Below are 14,971 nucleotides of genomic sequence, written 5' to 3' on the forward strand. Positions count from 1 at the left end.
CCATTTTTTAATAGAATCATATTGTCCACGGGTCAGAATTGGGAGAAAAAGATGGTCATACTCTTCCAAGCTCCACCCACACAAGGCACCAAGTCAGAATGTGGCGTCACATACTCTCTGGGCTGCTTGGGTTCAGACACCCTCACTAGGATCCATTAAGACCCATGTGCTTTGGTGGACTTATCAGGCTTGGTTTCCCCTCAGTGAAGCTCATGTGCCCCACTGGGCTTTTTAAGCTTAGCTTCCCTTTGAAGGGGCTTTGGTCGTCTGCTGGCATCTTCTTGTTTGGAGTGGGAGGATTGTCAGTCTCTCCCAAGCACCAAAACAAGCTGTCAGTCACAGTAGGTTGTCTTCATGATATGATCATTCCTCTCCTTTCTTACATGCTTTCTGAACAGTGGAATAGCTAATACTTTTACATGTCAGCCCCTTATCATTGGGCATCTGAGTTTCCATTGAGATGAATGGGTCAGGTCACTCCTCTCAGAGCTCTTGTTTGAGGTCCTGCAAAGGCATGCAGAAGAGTTATGCTTGCAACTGCATCAGTTACATGCTGTTCATATTGCTCATCCAACAAAGCATTTAAACCTGTACTTTAAGTCCCATTGATTTCCATGGGATTACTCAGGTGGTTGAGGGGGGTCAGGGCCAGGGCCAGAGTGCTCAGCACTTTTCAGAATCAAGCCCCAAAACTCTGTGCACTTTTTATAAAACGCAAGGGCATGCGATCAAGAGGATAAAGCACATGCCCAATATTAAAGCTCTCCCTCCAAATAAACCTCCTCTCCATCTGCCTCATCTACCTTAATCCACCCACTCCCCAGATGCCCAAGAAAATAACTGGGCCATGCAGCATGTCCAGATGCAAATTTTGGCTCTGTCCAGGAAGCCAAGGACCCCTGAAGGGCGTAGGCTCCATGTTATAGTTAATTGCATGAATGTGGTATTTCTATGGGAGATGATAAGAAATGCTTGTTCTCAATAAAGTTGGTTGGGAGTTTTTTGACTAAATGATTTTTTGTCAAAAAATGCCAGTTCTTCAACACTGAAACTGTTCGCGAAACAAGGCTTGGTTTCAACAAATTTTCCATCTCGAAAAATTTTTGCAATTGTCAAAATGTTTCATTTTTGACATTTTCATAATGAAAATTTTTGGTTTTCTGGTTCAAAACAACTTCATTTTTAAATTAAGCTAATTAGCCAAAAAAGTTACAAATGTCAAAATTGAAACAATGTTTCTCAATTATCAAAATTAAACATTTCAGTTGACCCAAACCAAAATATATTGAGATCAGTGTTTTGGTTCGCAAGTATTTTTGAGATTTAGAAGTCCCTGTTCAAGTGGCATCTGAAACCTTTCTTGCTTCCTTTTTTGTGTTTCAACATCTATACACTTTTGATATTTTTGATGGGAAAACCTTGCAATTTCATAGATTTTTTTTTTCTTGAATTCAGACCCATTTTGCAAAATTGAAGTGAAATCCCTAAATCTCAAGATTTCAATTTTCTTGCATATTTTTTTTCACAACACTTAAATATTGTAGCATGAACTTTGAGAGCAAAATGAAAAATATGAATTCTCTGCCTCGTGTTTAAATATGAGTCAAATTATGTGCTACCTTCTTTCCCCTATTGAGTGCCGTGGGGTTACACAGCGTGCAAGGTAACACTCAATTTGATCCCAAATATCTGGTTAGTGCATATTTTTTAAAAAGGGAGTTGAGAGAAGATTTTTGGTTTTGTTTCCTTTCATTGGCTTTGTAGGTCCAAAGCACTCTCAGAGATTCGATAAACAACTTCAATGTAGCCATTTATACATAGTGCACAAGTACAAATTACTGCCAGCACAGTGATATATTGCCAAGGGGGGGTGTGAGGGACTAGTTTTTTGACATGGTTGTGTTTTACTCCCCCTTTTCAGTCTGTTATGCACAGGTGTAAATATTACAGGTGACTCCAAAAGGCGTAAAAGGAAGTACAGAATTAGACCCAATATTATATTTCAGCTTTTATAATTTGCCTTTTAGGTTTTATCCATTTTTTTGCTCAAAGTTCTTGATTTGTGAGTGAAGAAACAAAAAATTATACATCCATCATGTGCCCCCAATTTAAGATTTATAGTCACTTTAACACTCTCAGGCAGCTCATCATGCAATATTATTTGGCTTTTTTTTAAGTCTTCTATTTATATATTCGAATTAAATGTTAAAGTCCCCTTTTTCAAACCATGACAGCTAATGAAGCATTTATTTTGTTTTTTTATATAGATCTGGTACTACACAAATAGCATCTTCAGTGAAGCTGGGATAACTCATCAACTGATCCCTTATGTTACCTTGAGCACCAGCACTGTTGAGATTTTGTCTGCTGTTTCTTCCGTAAGTTGAATGATAAATTGGAGATGTGTACATTTGATGATAAATAACCCCCTTAAAATGACTTATTTAATGTTGAAATAAATAAATGTTACTGATTTATTATTTCTTTATTCATGTTCAAATACTTTATCAGCAACCGTATATTGATGATTAAGTTCAACAGCTTGAAAATACCATAGTTGAGTCCAATTCTAGACCTACTTTCCATGACTGTGTAGGGTGTATAAATCCCAGAATGACATTTAAACTGCATAGCGACTGCTTTAGTATGCCAATTTATCCAGATAGTGAGCTGCGAGACTGCTCATGTAAATGAGCAGAAAGAAGAGCATGGAGAAGTTCATCCTCAAGATCCCAACTCAGAGTTGGGCTAGGTAAAAAGGTAAGTCATTTTGGACTTCAGAAACTGTAACTTCTTTCATTAGCTGTCAAAAAGTGGTGCTATGACAATTATTCCATAGTGATTAATGAATATCAAGCAAAAAATTTTCACCTTTCATGGTGTACATGCAAATGTTTATTTGTACACCAGCCTGTCATTTTAAACAGTGATGGGAAAGATAAGCAAAACAACCGCAGTGATGATGATGTGGAGGATCCAAAGTTCCATGATCTCACTTCTGGCCCCTTCAGTGGTAGCAAAGACAAAGCTCTTTAGCACCAGAATCTATAATGTGCCGTGAATGTATACTGAATTCAAATGCTAAAAATCCCCATAAAGCTTTTGACGGAGAAATAGTAGCCATGTGCATTCCCCCCCCGCCCCCCAATAGCAAACTTGATTAGACAACATGATACACTATTGTGACAAAATAAAACTGAAGGTACTTTCAGTAGTTGAATAAACTGCTGTTAGTGCAAACATATTTTTGTTTGCACTATTATAATTAAAATATTTAAATGTTTTTGGAATGCGACATTGCAAACCAACAGATTGACTGCATAGGTAAATTTCATACTTTTTGATTAAAGCTTTATCTGCATATATTCTAATACCATCAATATTACATAATCATGTTGGGATTTAAAACATTTTTAAATGTCAGAGAAACAATCTTGGCAATAAATCCATTCTAGTAGGATAACAAGTGCGTTGTGGCCTCTTAAATGTTATACTAAACCAAGCTATCAACATTATTTTCATATTGTACGGGACATAAGGAAATCTTAAATGTCACAAAAGCCTTCTCTTGATCTTTGTACCTTTCCACACATCTATTTTTAGATTTGTGACAATCTCAGTTTAGATACATAGCCACACTTTTAAATAAATGGGACATTATTTTAATATTTCTTTGTTTAAGATAAACACAGAAAAGTGATTTGGCAGATATTTTTATATGGGGAGGATGCAGATTTTTGTTTTCTGGCACTGAAAATTAGATGGAGAAGGTTCCATGGCATAAAAGCCATTCTATAAATAGGGTCTGTTGTCTTTTTAGTGGGTTCCATACTGTCAATTTGTAGGGCATGTTCAGAATACATTGTTATATCTAACAGGAAATGGATATGTCTAAGTTAGTTCCCGGTATCTGTGATTTCTTCAGCAAGTTTCTCATGCCCACAAGGTTATTTTTAATTCCCTTCTTTTATATTCAGTCTGCTTGCTGCGCCTCTGGAAATACTGATGTATGGAAATCTCTAACTCTTCAAACATGCTCTTTTGAGATGCACTGAAACATTGCTTTATAGCCTTAATTTTATTTCAAGAATCCTCAGGCACATTTTATTGTTCCTGTTCCAAGGGACACCAACTTGAATTTTACATTGCCATTTGAAAATGTTATACCTTCTCTTCTTACAAGTAATTCCTAAGACTACTATAGTTTGAAGAGATTGAAGGCGGTATGTTTTTCTTTTCTTTTCTTTTTCCCCTAGTTTGTTTGTTTTTGTGCATTTGCCAGCATTTTATGTATGGTCAGTTTCACTGTTTTGTTGATGGCAAACTGCATCGCTCTCCTGCATTTGCTCTGGATGGGAGTTTATAAGCACATTCTTCCCAAAGAATCTGCAATAGGGTGTTTACAAGTAGCAACAAAGCTGAAACTGAAACCAGATCATCATCACGAATAGAACCTAGGACCAACGCACAAGTCCCTACCAAGTGAGCTAATGAATTACCACCATTGTCGGATAGCAACAGTAGACTTTTATCCTCTTTGTGGACTAGCCATTAGAGGGTCCATGATGCAATTAGGCAGTAGGTTATACAGGCAGCACGCTGTTGTGTAAAAAGTCAGCTGAGCGTTTGGTAGTAGTGCTTTGGGTCCAACAGACAGGAGAGAAGAAAAACCATAATATATATTTTTGATAAAGAATCTAAAAAACATTCAATTCACAATATATCCTTAATACAGTAACAGAAAATTCAAATAGAAAGTGTCCCTTTAACTTATCTTCTGGGAATAATAGCCCAGTAATAATAGGTTGATGTGATCCTTGAGGAAAAACAAACATACAATAATTATAATTAAGGCTAAGATTTTGTCATGGATATTTTTAGTAAAAGTCACAGACAGGTCATGGGCAATAAAGAAAAATTCACAGAAGCCCAGGACCTGTTCCTGACTTTTGCTAAAAAATATCCATGATAAAATGGGAATGGACTGAGCAGCTGTGGGTGGCTGGGAGCTCTGGGGCCCCCACAACCCATGGGGGCTCAGAGATCCAGGGTCCCCCTGCTCCGTGGCAGAGGGGAGCTGCAGGGTCCCTCTGCCCCTCCCCAGTAGTGGGGAGCTGCAGGAATCCCCCTGCCACCACCACTGCAGTGAGGAGCTGTGGGGGTCCCCCTGCCCCCCCCCCCAGGTGGCTGGGCACTCCGGGGTCCCCCTGCCCCGCTGTGACAGCCAGGGAGCCGCAGGAGTCCCCCTGTCACTGCCACAGTGGGGAGCGGCAGGTGCCCCCTGCCCCCCGTGGTGGCCAGTGGCTGCGGGGGTCCCTCTGCCCTGCTGCCGCAGCGGGGAGCTGCGGGGTCCCCCTGCCGCTGCTGCGGGGAACTGCCAGGATCCTCCTGCCCCCCGCTGCCCATGGCTGCTGGCAGCTTGGGGGCCCGCTGCCTCAGGCGGTGGGGGTATCTCACAGCTCTCTGCTGCTGTGGGAGGCAGCAGGACCCTGCAGCTCCCAACCGCAGGGCTGAAGTCGTGGAGATCTTTGTAAGTCACAGATTTCATGACTTCCGCGACCTCTGGGACAAAATTGTAGCCTTAATTATAATATTAATTTGCCCCTTTATAGCACTGTCTCTTCAAAGCACTTTACAAATATTATCTCATTAATACATAGCCATTATATTAATCTATTTGCTTGCTTGCTATTAGCAAGCTTTAATTATAGCCCTGTCACTCTTTCTATAGAGTAGAAATCCCAACGGTCACATAAACAAATGAGAACTTGAAAATTGAAATGCAAATATTGCTGCAAATACCACTGTTCCCAGGCTCATTCCCAGACTGAAACTCCTGTCTAGTATGATTCATGAAACATCTACAGCCAAACCACTTTGTGCTCCAGCACTTATGATCCCACCAGTTCAGGGGGCACATGCTGGGTCAGTATTTGAATGAAAGACAAAAGGAAATTTAAATGCTGCAGGAAGTGGTCTCAGTGATTCAGTATAGTAGATGACATTCTTCATTCTAAGCCATTGCTGAACCAGTGTCCTAGTTCATTGTTATGGAGGACTGTGCTGCTGAAGTTACTGCTTTTTCTTCTTCTTCTTCTTTTCTTTTTTAGAGATGTAGAAAAATAGCGGTTTTAGCCATGTGTGTTTGTTAAATATCCCATGGTACTTTTAATAAAGTAGTAGGAGTGATAACCCAAAACTTCAGGTCGCATACAAACTCTGGTTACCATGTTCTCCCTATCTAAATGTCCCTTACATTTTCAGTCAGGTAGGGAGTCTTCACGTGATGAAATATTAATTATCTAACAATTCAAAGATCCAGTTGTGCAATGCATACTCACATTAGTAATTTCATTTACTTGAGTGGTCCAGCTGAATTTAGTTTGTTTGTGAAGCACTTTGAAATGAAAGATACTGTAAAATCTAAGTAGCTCTTTTACAATTATTATTATTTACTAATAAATACAGACTGTAATGAGAAAATATCCTTTGTCAGTATTACTGGTTTTTAAAAATTTACAGCAGTTCCCTACAAAATATCCTCTATTGCTTTTTTTCCCCAGAGAGTGCTTGTGAAAAGATTTACAGCCTTTTAAAACAGCATTTTCCCCTTAATAAAATTAACCATGGAACAAAAAACCGTGTTAATTTTATCCAAGAGCAATATTTATGCAGAACATCATCTATAATTTTATCCAGCTATAAATAATTGCCCGTGCAAGCAGACATTTGCCTTTCTAAATTGGCTGCCATGCTAATTTGTTTAGACTGCATAACATTTCAATAGCATGAATTTTTAGATGATTAAACTTTTAATGTGTTTTGCTTAATCCTATGAAAGCTCTGCCAAATATGTGTGGTAAGTGGTAGCCAAAGAATACTCAATGATTTATTCAGTGTGTAAAGCACTGTATTCTTCTGGTCTCAAAGAATGATTCACTAATTAATCTCTATTCATGGGCTCATCCTCATTTTGCAGTTTTTGAATGTAACTGTCTGTGATCTTTATGAAGCAAATTTGTGAGCTGAAAGATACTTAGACTAGTATCACACCACATACAAATGTAAAATCTAGCAATGCTATAGTAGTGGAAAATAGCTACCGTCCCAGGAAATTTTCAAGAGAATTAGACATTCTTTTATGTGTAGGTGTACGTAGTGGTTGTCTTTTACTACATGGGGAATCTGGACTCAATAATGTAGTGCCAAATTATGATCACCTAACGCACCCTGAGTAGTACCTTAATCCACATGCATATTGAGGTCAATGTGACTATTTCTGGTTTAAGATACTACTCAATGTGAATAAGGGTAATCTGGACTGTTAGGTCACTTTTTATAAACCAGTATTTATAAACAACTAATATTGGAGAGATGAGGTAATGGCCTTCTGGCAAAGGGGACAAGAGAGGCGTCTGATGGTGGTGTTGGCTGGCAGTGGTGGCTTGTGTTGTGTCTATACACCACCACCACCATTAAGGCTCAGAAGACCGGTCCTTTCTTTTCCCTTTTGATAATGAGAGTTGGAAATACCACTGCCACAACTTTGTTTTATTTCTCTGGAGTGTCCCAGTGCTTCATTCTTTGCCTTGCCACATTTGCTGCCCTCCTGCTTCTTGTGTTTGAACTTAGCATGCTTCAGTGCTGTGCAGTATAGTGTCTCAGATCATGCCTCGTAAACTTGAATGCTAAGTTGAAACCCGAGACATGACATGCTGTGCTTGGATACTACTACAAATGAATATTGATAATGTATAAGTTTTAAAGAAATATTTACTATTCCTCAGATTATGTGAAAAATTCTTGAAAGGCATGTTCGTTTATTATTCAGTCCATATATAGGTCACCTATCACGAAGCATCCAAACACTAGTCATTAAAAACCAAAGTGCCAAGCACTGAAATCTACCACCAAGAACCAACCATTTCAAATTCTAGTTTAACTAAGGCTATGTCTACACTGGCACTTTCGTCGCTAAAACTTTTGTTGCTCAGGGGTCTGAAAAAACACCCCCCTGAATAACAAAAGTTTTAGCGGCAAAAAGTGCTGGTGTGGACAGCGCTTCATTGGTAGGAGTGTGCTCCCGGCAACAAAGCTACCACTTCTCGCTGGAGGTGGTTTTGTTTTGTGGCCGGGAGAGCTCTCTCCTGGTGGTAAAGTGCGACCAACAGCACACCTTACAACGGCGCAGCTGCAGCAGCACAGTCGCACCATTGTAAGGTGTGCAGTGTAGACAGAACCTAAGAAAGTAATCTGGTACAAGGCAAAACCCAGCATTTCCTCCAACCACCTCATCACCAAAAGGGGTCACTTGCCAAAACCATAGTTTAATGGGATGAGAGGAAGGGAGTACTATAATAATACTTAGCTCTTATGCAGTGTTTTTCATCTGCAGATCTCACAGGAGAGAAGTAGCATTATTCCAGTTTCTCAGATGGTGAAACTGACACATAGAGAGGTTAAACAACTTCCCCCAGGTCATACGGTCGGTCAATATGAAAGCAAGGAATAGAATTCAGGTCTCCAGAGTCTTGTTCCAGTTCCTTGAATCATGCTCCATTTACCCTTACAAATAGCTCTTGTATACAGGGTTAGAAAGACAGAGAGCGGTCCCCAAAACTTCAAAGATAGACCAACTGAAACAGATGGGGACTTCAGTATGCCTAAAAGATCTTCAACAAGGGGAATCCAATGGACCTCCTTCAGGAGGTGTTCCTCTGCTGAGGACCTTTTGACTGATCAGACTGAACCTATAGACCAATGCCATCAGTTGCTTACAGCCCCCTGAATGAACAAAATGTTCAACAAGTTGTCATATGAGGGCATAAGAACATACTCACCAAAGTTGATGCAAGAGCCAAGCAGGGCATATATTTATTAAAGTGTGATGTGCCCAAACTGGGTGCCTCAGGCTAACCGTCTAAATCCATATTTAGGTACCTAAATAAAAGTGGCCTGATTCTTTGTTTCTTTTGGCAACAGGATAGTTCATGCTATAGGAGAAATGACTGTGCTGTGAATAAAGGGGCTATAAGTAAAACTATGAATCCACCTCTCTGGTTTGTCTATTACTCTTTTCTTGGACACAAGTGACCGTACCCTGAATGATGAATAGACATGAGAGTGATGTAGATTTGATTATCTACTTAATCCTACTGCTTAAGATGGAAATAGCACAGAACTGGCAAGTCACATTAATCACATGAGTCTGAATCTAAAGAGAAGCTCTTATTCAGGACAGTATCAGTCAGAAGCATGTCAGGAGAAAAAAGGAGTATAAATAATGATCATTTTAATATTGAAAAGTAGTAGAGCGTATTTAATAGCAGGTCTTAAGATATTAAGAGAGTATAATTGGGAATTTTCTTAATAAAACTTGGGGGTTGGGGAAAATTTGAAATGAAGTATTCAGAAACCTACCATAAGAACTACAGAATTGGGACCTGTTAGCAATTCCACTTCAATATAATCATTTTCACCACATAAACATGCTCAGATTTTTTGAATATGCTCTGATTTCATTATGTTAACACCAGTCTCTGCAGTTGACTCAAGTGGAAGTGATTGGCAGTTGTTTTTTTAACTGTGTATTTATTCAAAGGAGTTGTCTGTCAGAAGGTAGTTGTGTGTGATCTGTGATACAGAACATAGTTCCCTTATTGACTCGTGATATATGAAGTTGTATTGCTACCTGAAAAAAGTTACATCAATGGAATTTTAAGGTTGCAGTATTAATTGCACAGAAGTCAAGAACTTCAGAGTTATGTTAATCACAGGAACCACCACAACTCCTCCTTCCCGTATGTGTGTTCATCTCACAGCGAAGTGCTATATTTTGTACTATTTGGCAGGTAGCACAATCCAGTAGTAGAAAGCCGTTGCACTTTTTCTGTAATCATAGGTGAACACATGTAGAATTTCCTTTTATGCCATATACAGTGGTTTAAGGTACAAAAAGATTTCTACCAGTTTTTATGGTTTGAGAAATGTTCCTAATACAGATAAATGGTGAATGCAGAACCATAAATGCTTTAAAACTGGTAGAAACATTTTTCACACAGAGTAACTCAAAAACATCTAAGTGGGTTTTGCTAATTAACAACTTTTGAGCAAGTTATCATCTGTCAAAAGAGGGGCTTATCATCAAAGTCTGTATGTTATCTTAACTATAGCATTCTTTACCAGTGAAACATGCAATAACTCATAACAAGCTCAATAACATCTATGACTTTCTTTTTATTTATTTGTTGAGACCTTCTTTAGCTTTCTATTTAATTTCAGTGGAGCATTGGGATCAATAAGACAAGGGGAATGGGAAATTCAGGAAGTATTACCGTACTATAAATAGAAATACACCGCTTCCTCGATATAACGCGACCCGATATAACACAAATTTGGATATAACGCGGTAAAGCAGTGCTCCGGGGGGGCAGGGCTGCACACTCCGGTGGATCAAAGCAAGTTCGATATAACGCGGTTTCACCTATAACGTGGTAAGATTTTTTGGCTCCCGAGGACAGCGTTATATCGAGGTAGAGGTGTAATAACAAATATGTAGTGTGAAAAAACATGGTAAACCATATACCAGACTGTGAAAACAATGCTTTGGTGTAGTTGTGTTTTGCTTCCTTTCCATTGTTTTTTTTTTTTTTTTTCCCACTGAAAACCAATCAATATTAGGGAAGAGTCAAATGATTTCTTAGTTAAGAGAATATTAAACTTTTATACAAGATATAAGGATTTGGTGCCACTCCCAATCTACTTGTAACGCTGTGGGTATGTGCGTACACACACACACACATACACAAAATGGTCCAAACTTTCCCCCCTTCCTGGGGTTTGCTTTATTATTCATGTAACTGACATAAATTTCAACCTAATCTTGGCTGTTTCTTAGATTGCTCCTTGTATGAAATCTTTGCTCATACCCCTAGTTTCCTTTGTGTCACGGTGACATTCATACCCTTTCTCTATTACAGTACAAAAACACAATGTTGTGTAACAGAGAAGGTTTCCCATTCACAACCACCACCAACTCATATATTAAAATTAAGAAATCCAGTTATGTCAAATGCATTGCAAAGCATCCAATCACCAACAACTTGTAGAAAGGGCAATCTTCATCCAGCTCTGTTCAACATGTTTCTCATCTCTCACAACCATAAACAAATGTCCTACCAGAACAAGGTTATCCATGTGCATAAATGTTTTCAAGACTGGCTCTTTACTGGTAATTGAGGGCTGACAACATCTCACAGAATTGTTCAGCACTTTATATATTCAAGTCTCAGACACTGAAACTATCAGAAGTTTTTATAATGTTCAAATTTTAGAGTGGCTATTGCTTATTAGATTCAAAAGGGGACAAAAGTTTAAAATATAGCATGAAATTGTAACTTGTCATTCCTATGTCATTATAGTCCTATTTTATTTATATAAAAAATTTAAATCCTTAGGTAAAGCCCAAACCAGTTTCTTTTGCTATTTAAAATAATAAAAACCTCTTCATCTTATTACTTAAAATAACTAGAACAATCCAAAGATGAAAGTAAAATGAATGAAAATAGTGCTGGAATCCAAAATAACTTGAACTGTAGACATGACTTCTGAAGCATGACCATATCCAAGCACAGTCCACAACTGAAACTACAGTAGCATGACATTTATTTAACTTGAAAATAAAAATACACCTCCAGGATTGACATATGGCAGGAGAAGTATTTGTAAATGCTTTCAAGGAAAAAGAGGTACAGAGAAAAACTGAAGCTAGTTTTTAATTGTCTTGTGTCTTATTTTGCACCAGTTTCCATTGTGCTTTATAGATGACCACCTTATGCCGAGGGACAGACTCTGTGCATGGTTTGTATGACAGTTTAACAGAAGAATCCAGTTTAACAGAGGAATTCTGTTTTAAAAGATAACACCATTCTCACTCTTACAAATGAATAACACTTCTTTTCACTTGCTCCATAAACTACTTACTTAATTAATTAATTATAACATTCTCTCTAATTCTGTTCATGACTTACTTCCTACAAGTTCATCTGGGTTCTAGTTTTAAGGCAATAATGATTTACATTTTGGTTTATTGTGGTGAACTGCAAAGCTGAAATGAAAACTGAGCCCTGATCTACTCTAAAAAGTTTGTACTGGTATAGCTATGTAGTTAGGAGTGTGATTTTTTTTTTGCCAACTTAACTATGCTGCTGAAAGCCATAGTGTAGAGGTAGTTATGTTGGTATAACTGTGCTTCTACCAGCATAGTTTATGCTGGTTTCCAAAGAGGCATAAATTACACTGGTATAAGCACTTTCATACTGTCAACAGTAAGCTGGTATTATCTGTATAGTTAAAACAGCAAAACTTCCTAGGGTAGACCTTCCCCTATCCACCCTCAGGCAGGGACGTTCAGAACATATTCCTATCATACTATGGGAGACATTCAGCAAAGAAATACATTTCTTTACCTTTTAAAATTCTTTTACTCTCTCTGTGAAATTTTCTGGCATGTTCTGTTTAGCTACAGGCATTGGTGTTTTCTATGACTTCATTATTGGAATCAGAATTACCCAGAGGGGGAAAGAGTTATATAAAGGTAATTAACTCTCTCCTGCTTGGTCACCACAGACTGTATTATGGGGACTTCCCTGCATAGGGGAGCTAGACCTGGATCATGCAAGGGGCTGAGTGCTCTGGCACGGGTCCAGCAAAGCACTTACACATCTGTTTAACTTCCAACACATGAGTAGTCCCATTGTGAAGCATGTGCTTTGCTAGATCAGGGCCAACATGCTCAGCATCTTGCAGGATCAAGTCCCTAGGCCATGGTCTACTAGTTGAAGCACAGAGATCTGTCTTCTATTCCCAGCTCTGCCAAGGACTTGCTGTGTGAGACTGGGAAAATCTCTTGGGCTAAAATTTTCCAAATACCTCTACAATAGGGTGCCTCTGTTTTGACCCACAGTTACTGGGCTTGAGCGTGTTTACTTGTGCAATAGGGAAGGATAATTCTCTCCACTGCTAATGAAGTTCTGTGGCCTGTGTTGTGGAGGTCAGACTAGGTGATTATAGTGGTCCCTTCTGGCCATAAAATCTACATGGGTTGGTTTCTTCGGTCTGCTAAGTTCACTTAGTGCTGCATATCCTACACCAGCTGCCCCTACATGCTTCCAGTGTAAGGGAGGGTTGGGAGGTGTGTGTGTGGGGGTGGGGCTGTGATGGAGCCAGGCTCCACTATGGCAGAGTCTCTGCTAGTGTGAGCTCCAGTGGCCAGAGTTAAAGTTGGCCTCTTGCTGCTCTAACTTCTGCAGGGACTGGTGATCACGGAGCTGCAGGCAGCCATTGCCACTGTCACCTGTGCTCGAGCAGAGCTCATATTTAATGGAAAATTGGGGCCTATGAATGGGTACTCAGTGTCTCTGAAAAATCAGACCATAAATGTCTCAGGTGGGCGCCCAAAATGAGTGGACACTTTTGAAGATTTCGCCTCAGCTTTTCTGTGCCTCCCCCCTCTCCCCCATAAAATAAGGATGTTAGGAATTACATGCCTCACAGGTTCAGTTCATTCATATGTGCAAAGCACCTTGCGATTCTAAGATGGAAGGTGCTGTAGTATTATGTGTTCTGTCTTGCATGAGTGCACAACAATGAGAGGAGGGAACCAATGGAGCATATTGGCAGTCCGTGAAACATTGGGCCACTCAGGATATGTCTACACGTCAAAGAAAAATCCGCAGCTGGCCTGTGCGGCTTGGGCTGCGGAGCTGTTTCATGGCTGCGTTGACTTTTGGACTGGAGCCTGGGCTCTGTATGGTGGGAGGGTCCCAGATCTTGGGCTCCAGCCCGAGTCTATAATTCTACAGACCAATGAAACAGCCCTGCAGCCCAAGCCCTGTGAGCCCAAGTCAACTGGCACAGACCAGCTCTGGGCTTTTCTTAGCTATGTAGACATACCCAAAGAATGCCCCAGGCTAACCCCAGTTTTGGCTTTAGCTTCTCCAAAAGAGGGTGAGGAGGAATAGGAAGCAAGGTGGCTGCAACCCCCATGCCTCTTCCATAACAACTAGCAGAGCTGAAATTTGTGGAGAGAGTACCCACTGCACAAGTGTTGTCCTCCCCCTCCACATCTACAGACACGTGCCTGCCTATAACACAACTCTTCCTGGAATTCCATGGCTGCAAACCACCACGGAGCCCCATGTAATCTAGAATTCATTTCATTTCTGCATTTCACCTTTCGCATGGGTGATGCTTGAACTCAGGCTTTTAGTCCAAGGTAACTATTTACCTGGAAAATAAATATTTGATTCTACCTTTTTAAAATCATCTGAAGAAGTTATTTGACACATACTTTTTAGATTTCAAGTAATGTTACCCTTTCTTCATAAAGCGATTTTAATTAGTAATTATTGGTGGGAATAGTATGTTAGAAAATGTTCTGATGTGTCTGGTCTAAAATGTATCTCACTCATCTACTTGAAGTGTATGAATCTAGGAAAATCAAATTATTTTATACTAACCCTTTTTAGAGCTCTTTTTATCATATTCCTCTTTAGCATACTCTGATTTTATGTAATTTTTTTTAATTAAGTTCCTTTGTCTGCAAAGTAGTCAACATAAATAAATGAAAAGGTGCATGAATGCACAGGTTTCTGTGTATCTATGCCACGTTTGAATGAGATTTTATGATTCATAGCTTTGTATTCCCTTTGTCTGATCATACAAATTAAAGTAACTGTTATGTAAGAAAAGTTAAACATATTTATTTGATATCCACTTCACTAATGGAAATTGAACCTACACCATTGCACTTTAAGACAATCAATTACAAGTTTCACATTCTTCCATCTATAATCTTATTATGGTTCTGTAGGGAAAAAAATTAACCCAACTAAATATTACTTATTTGCTCTATTTTTAATGAGCAAGGCTGAATATTACAATTACCCATTTTCCAAAATATGTCAAATGA

General features: G+C 39.2%; 1 protein-coding gene across 1 annotated transcript in view; it reads left to right on the top strand.

The window, feature by feature from the left end:
- Nucleotides 1-14,971, top strand: part of SLC2A9 (solute carrier family 2 member 9) — a 160,147-nt gene that overhangs the window by 61,891 nt on the left and 83,285 nt on the right. Inside the window, exon 8 of the mRNA XM_026648045.2 lies at nt 2,268-2,378. Within this exon, the coding sequence (XP_026503830.1) occupies nt 2,268-2,378 (111 nt within the window). The remainder of the gene's footprint in view (nt 1-2,267; nt 2,379-14,971) is intronic.

The sequence above is a fragment of the Terrapene carolina genome, unplaced genomic scaffold (assembly GCF_002925995.2).
Source record: "Terrapene carolina triunguis isolate 2854851 unplaced genomic scaffold, T_m_triunguis-2.0 Scaffold66, whole genome shotgun sequence".
Taxonomy (NCBI): Eukaryota; Metazoa; Chordata; order Testudines; family Emydidae; genus Terrapene; species Terrapene triunguis.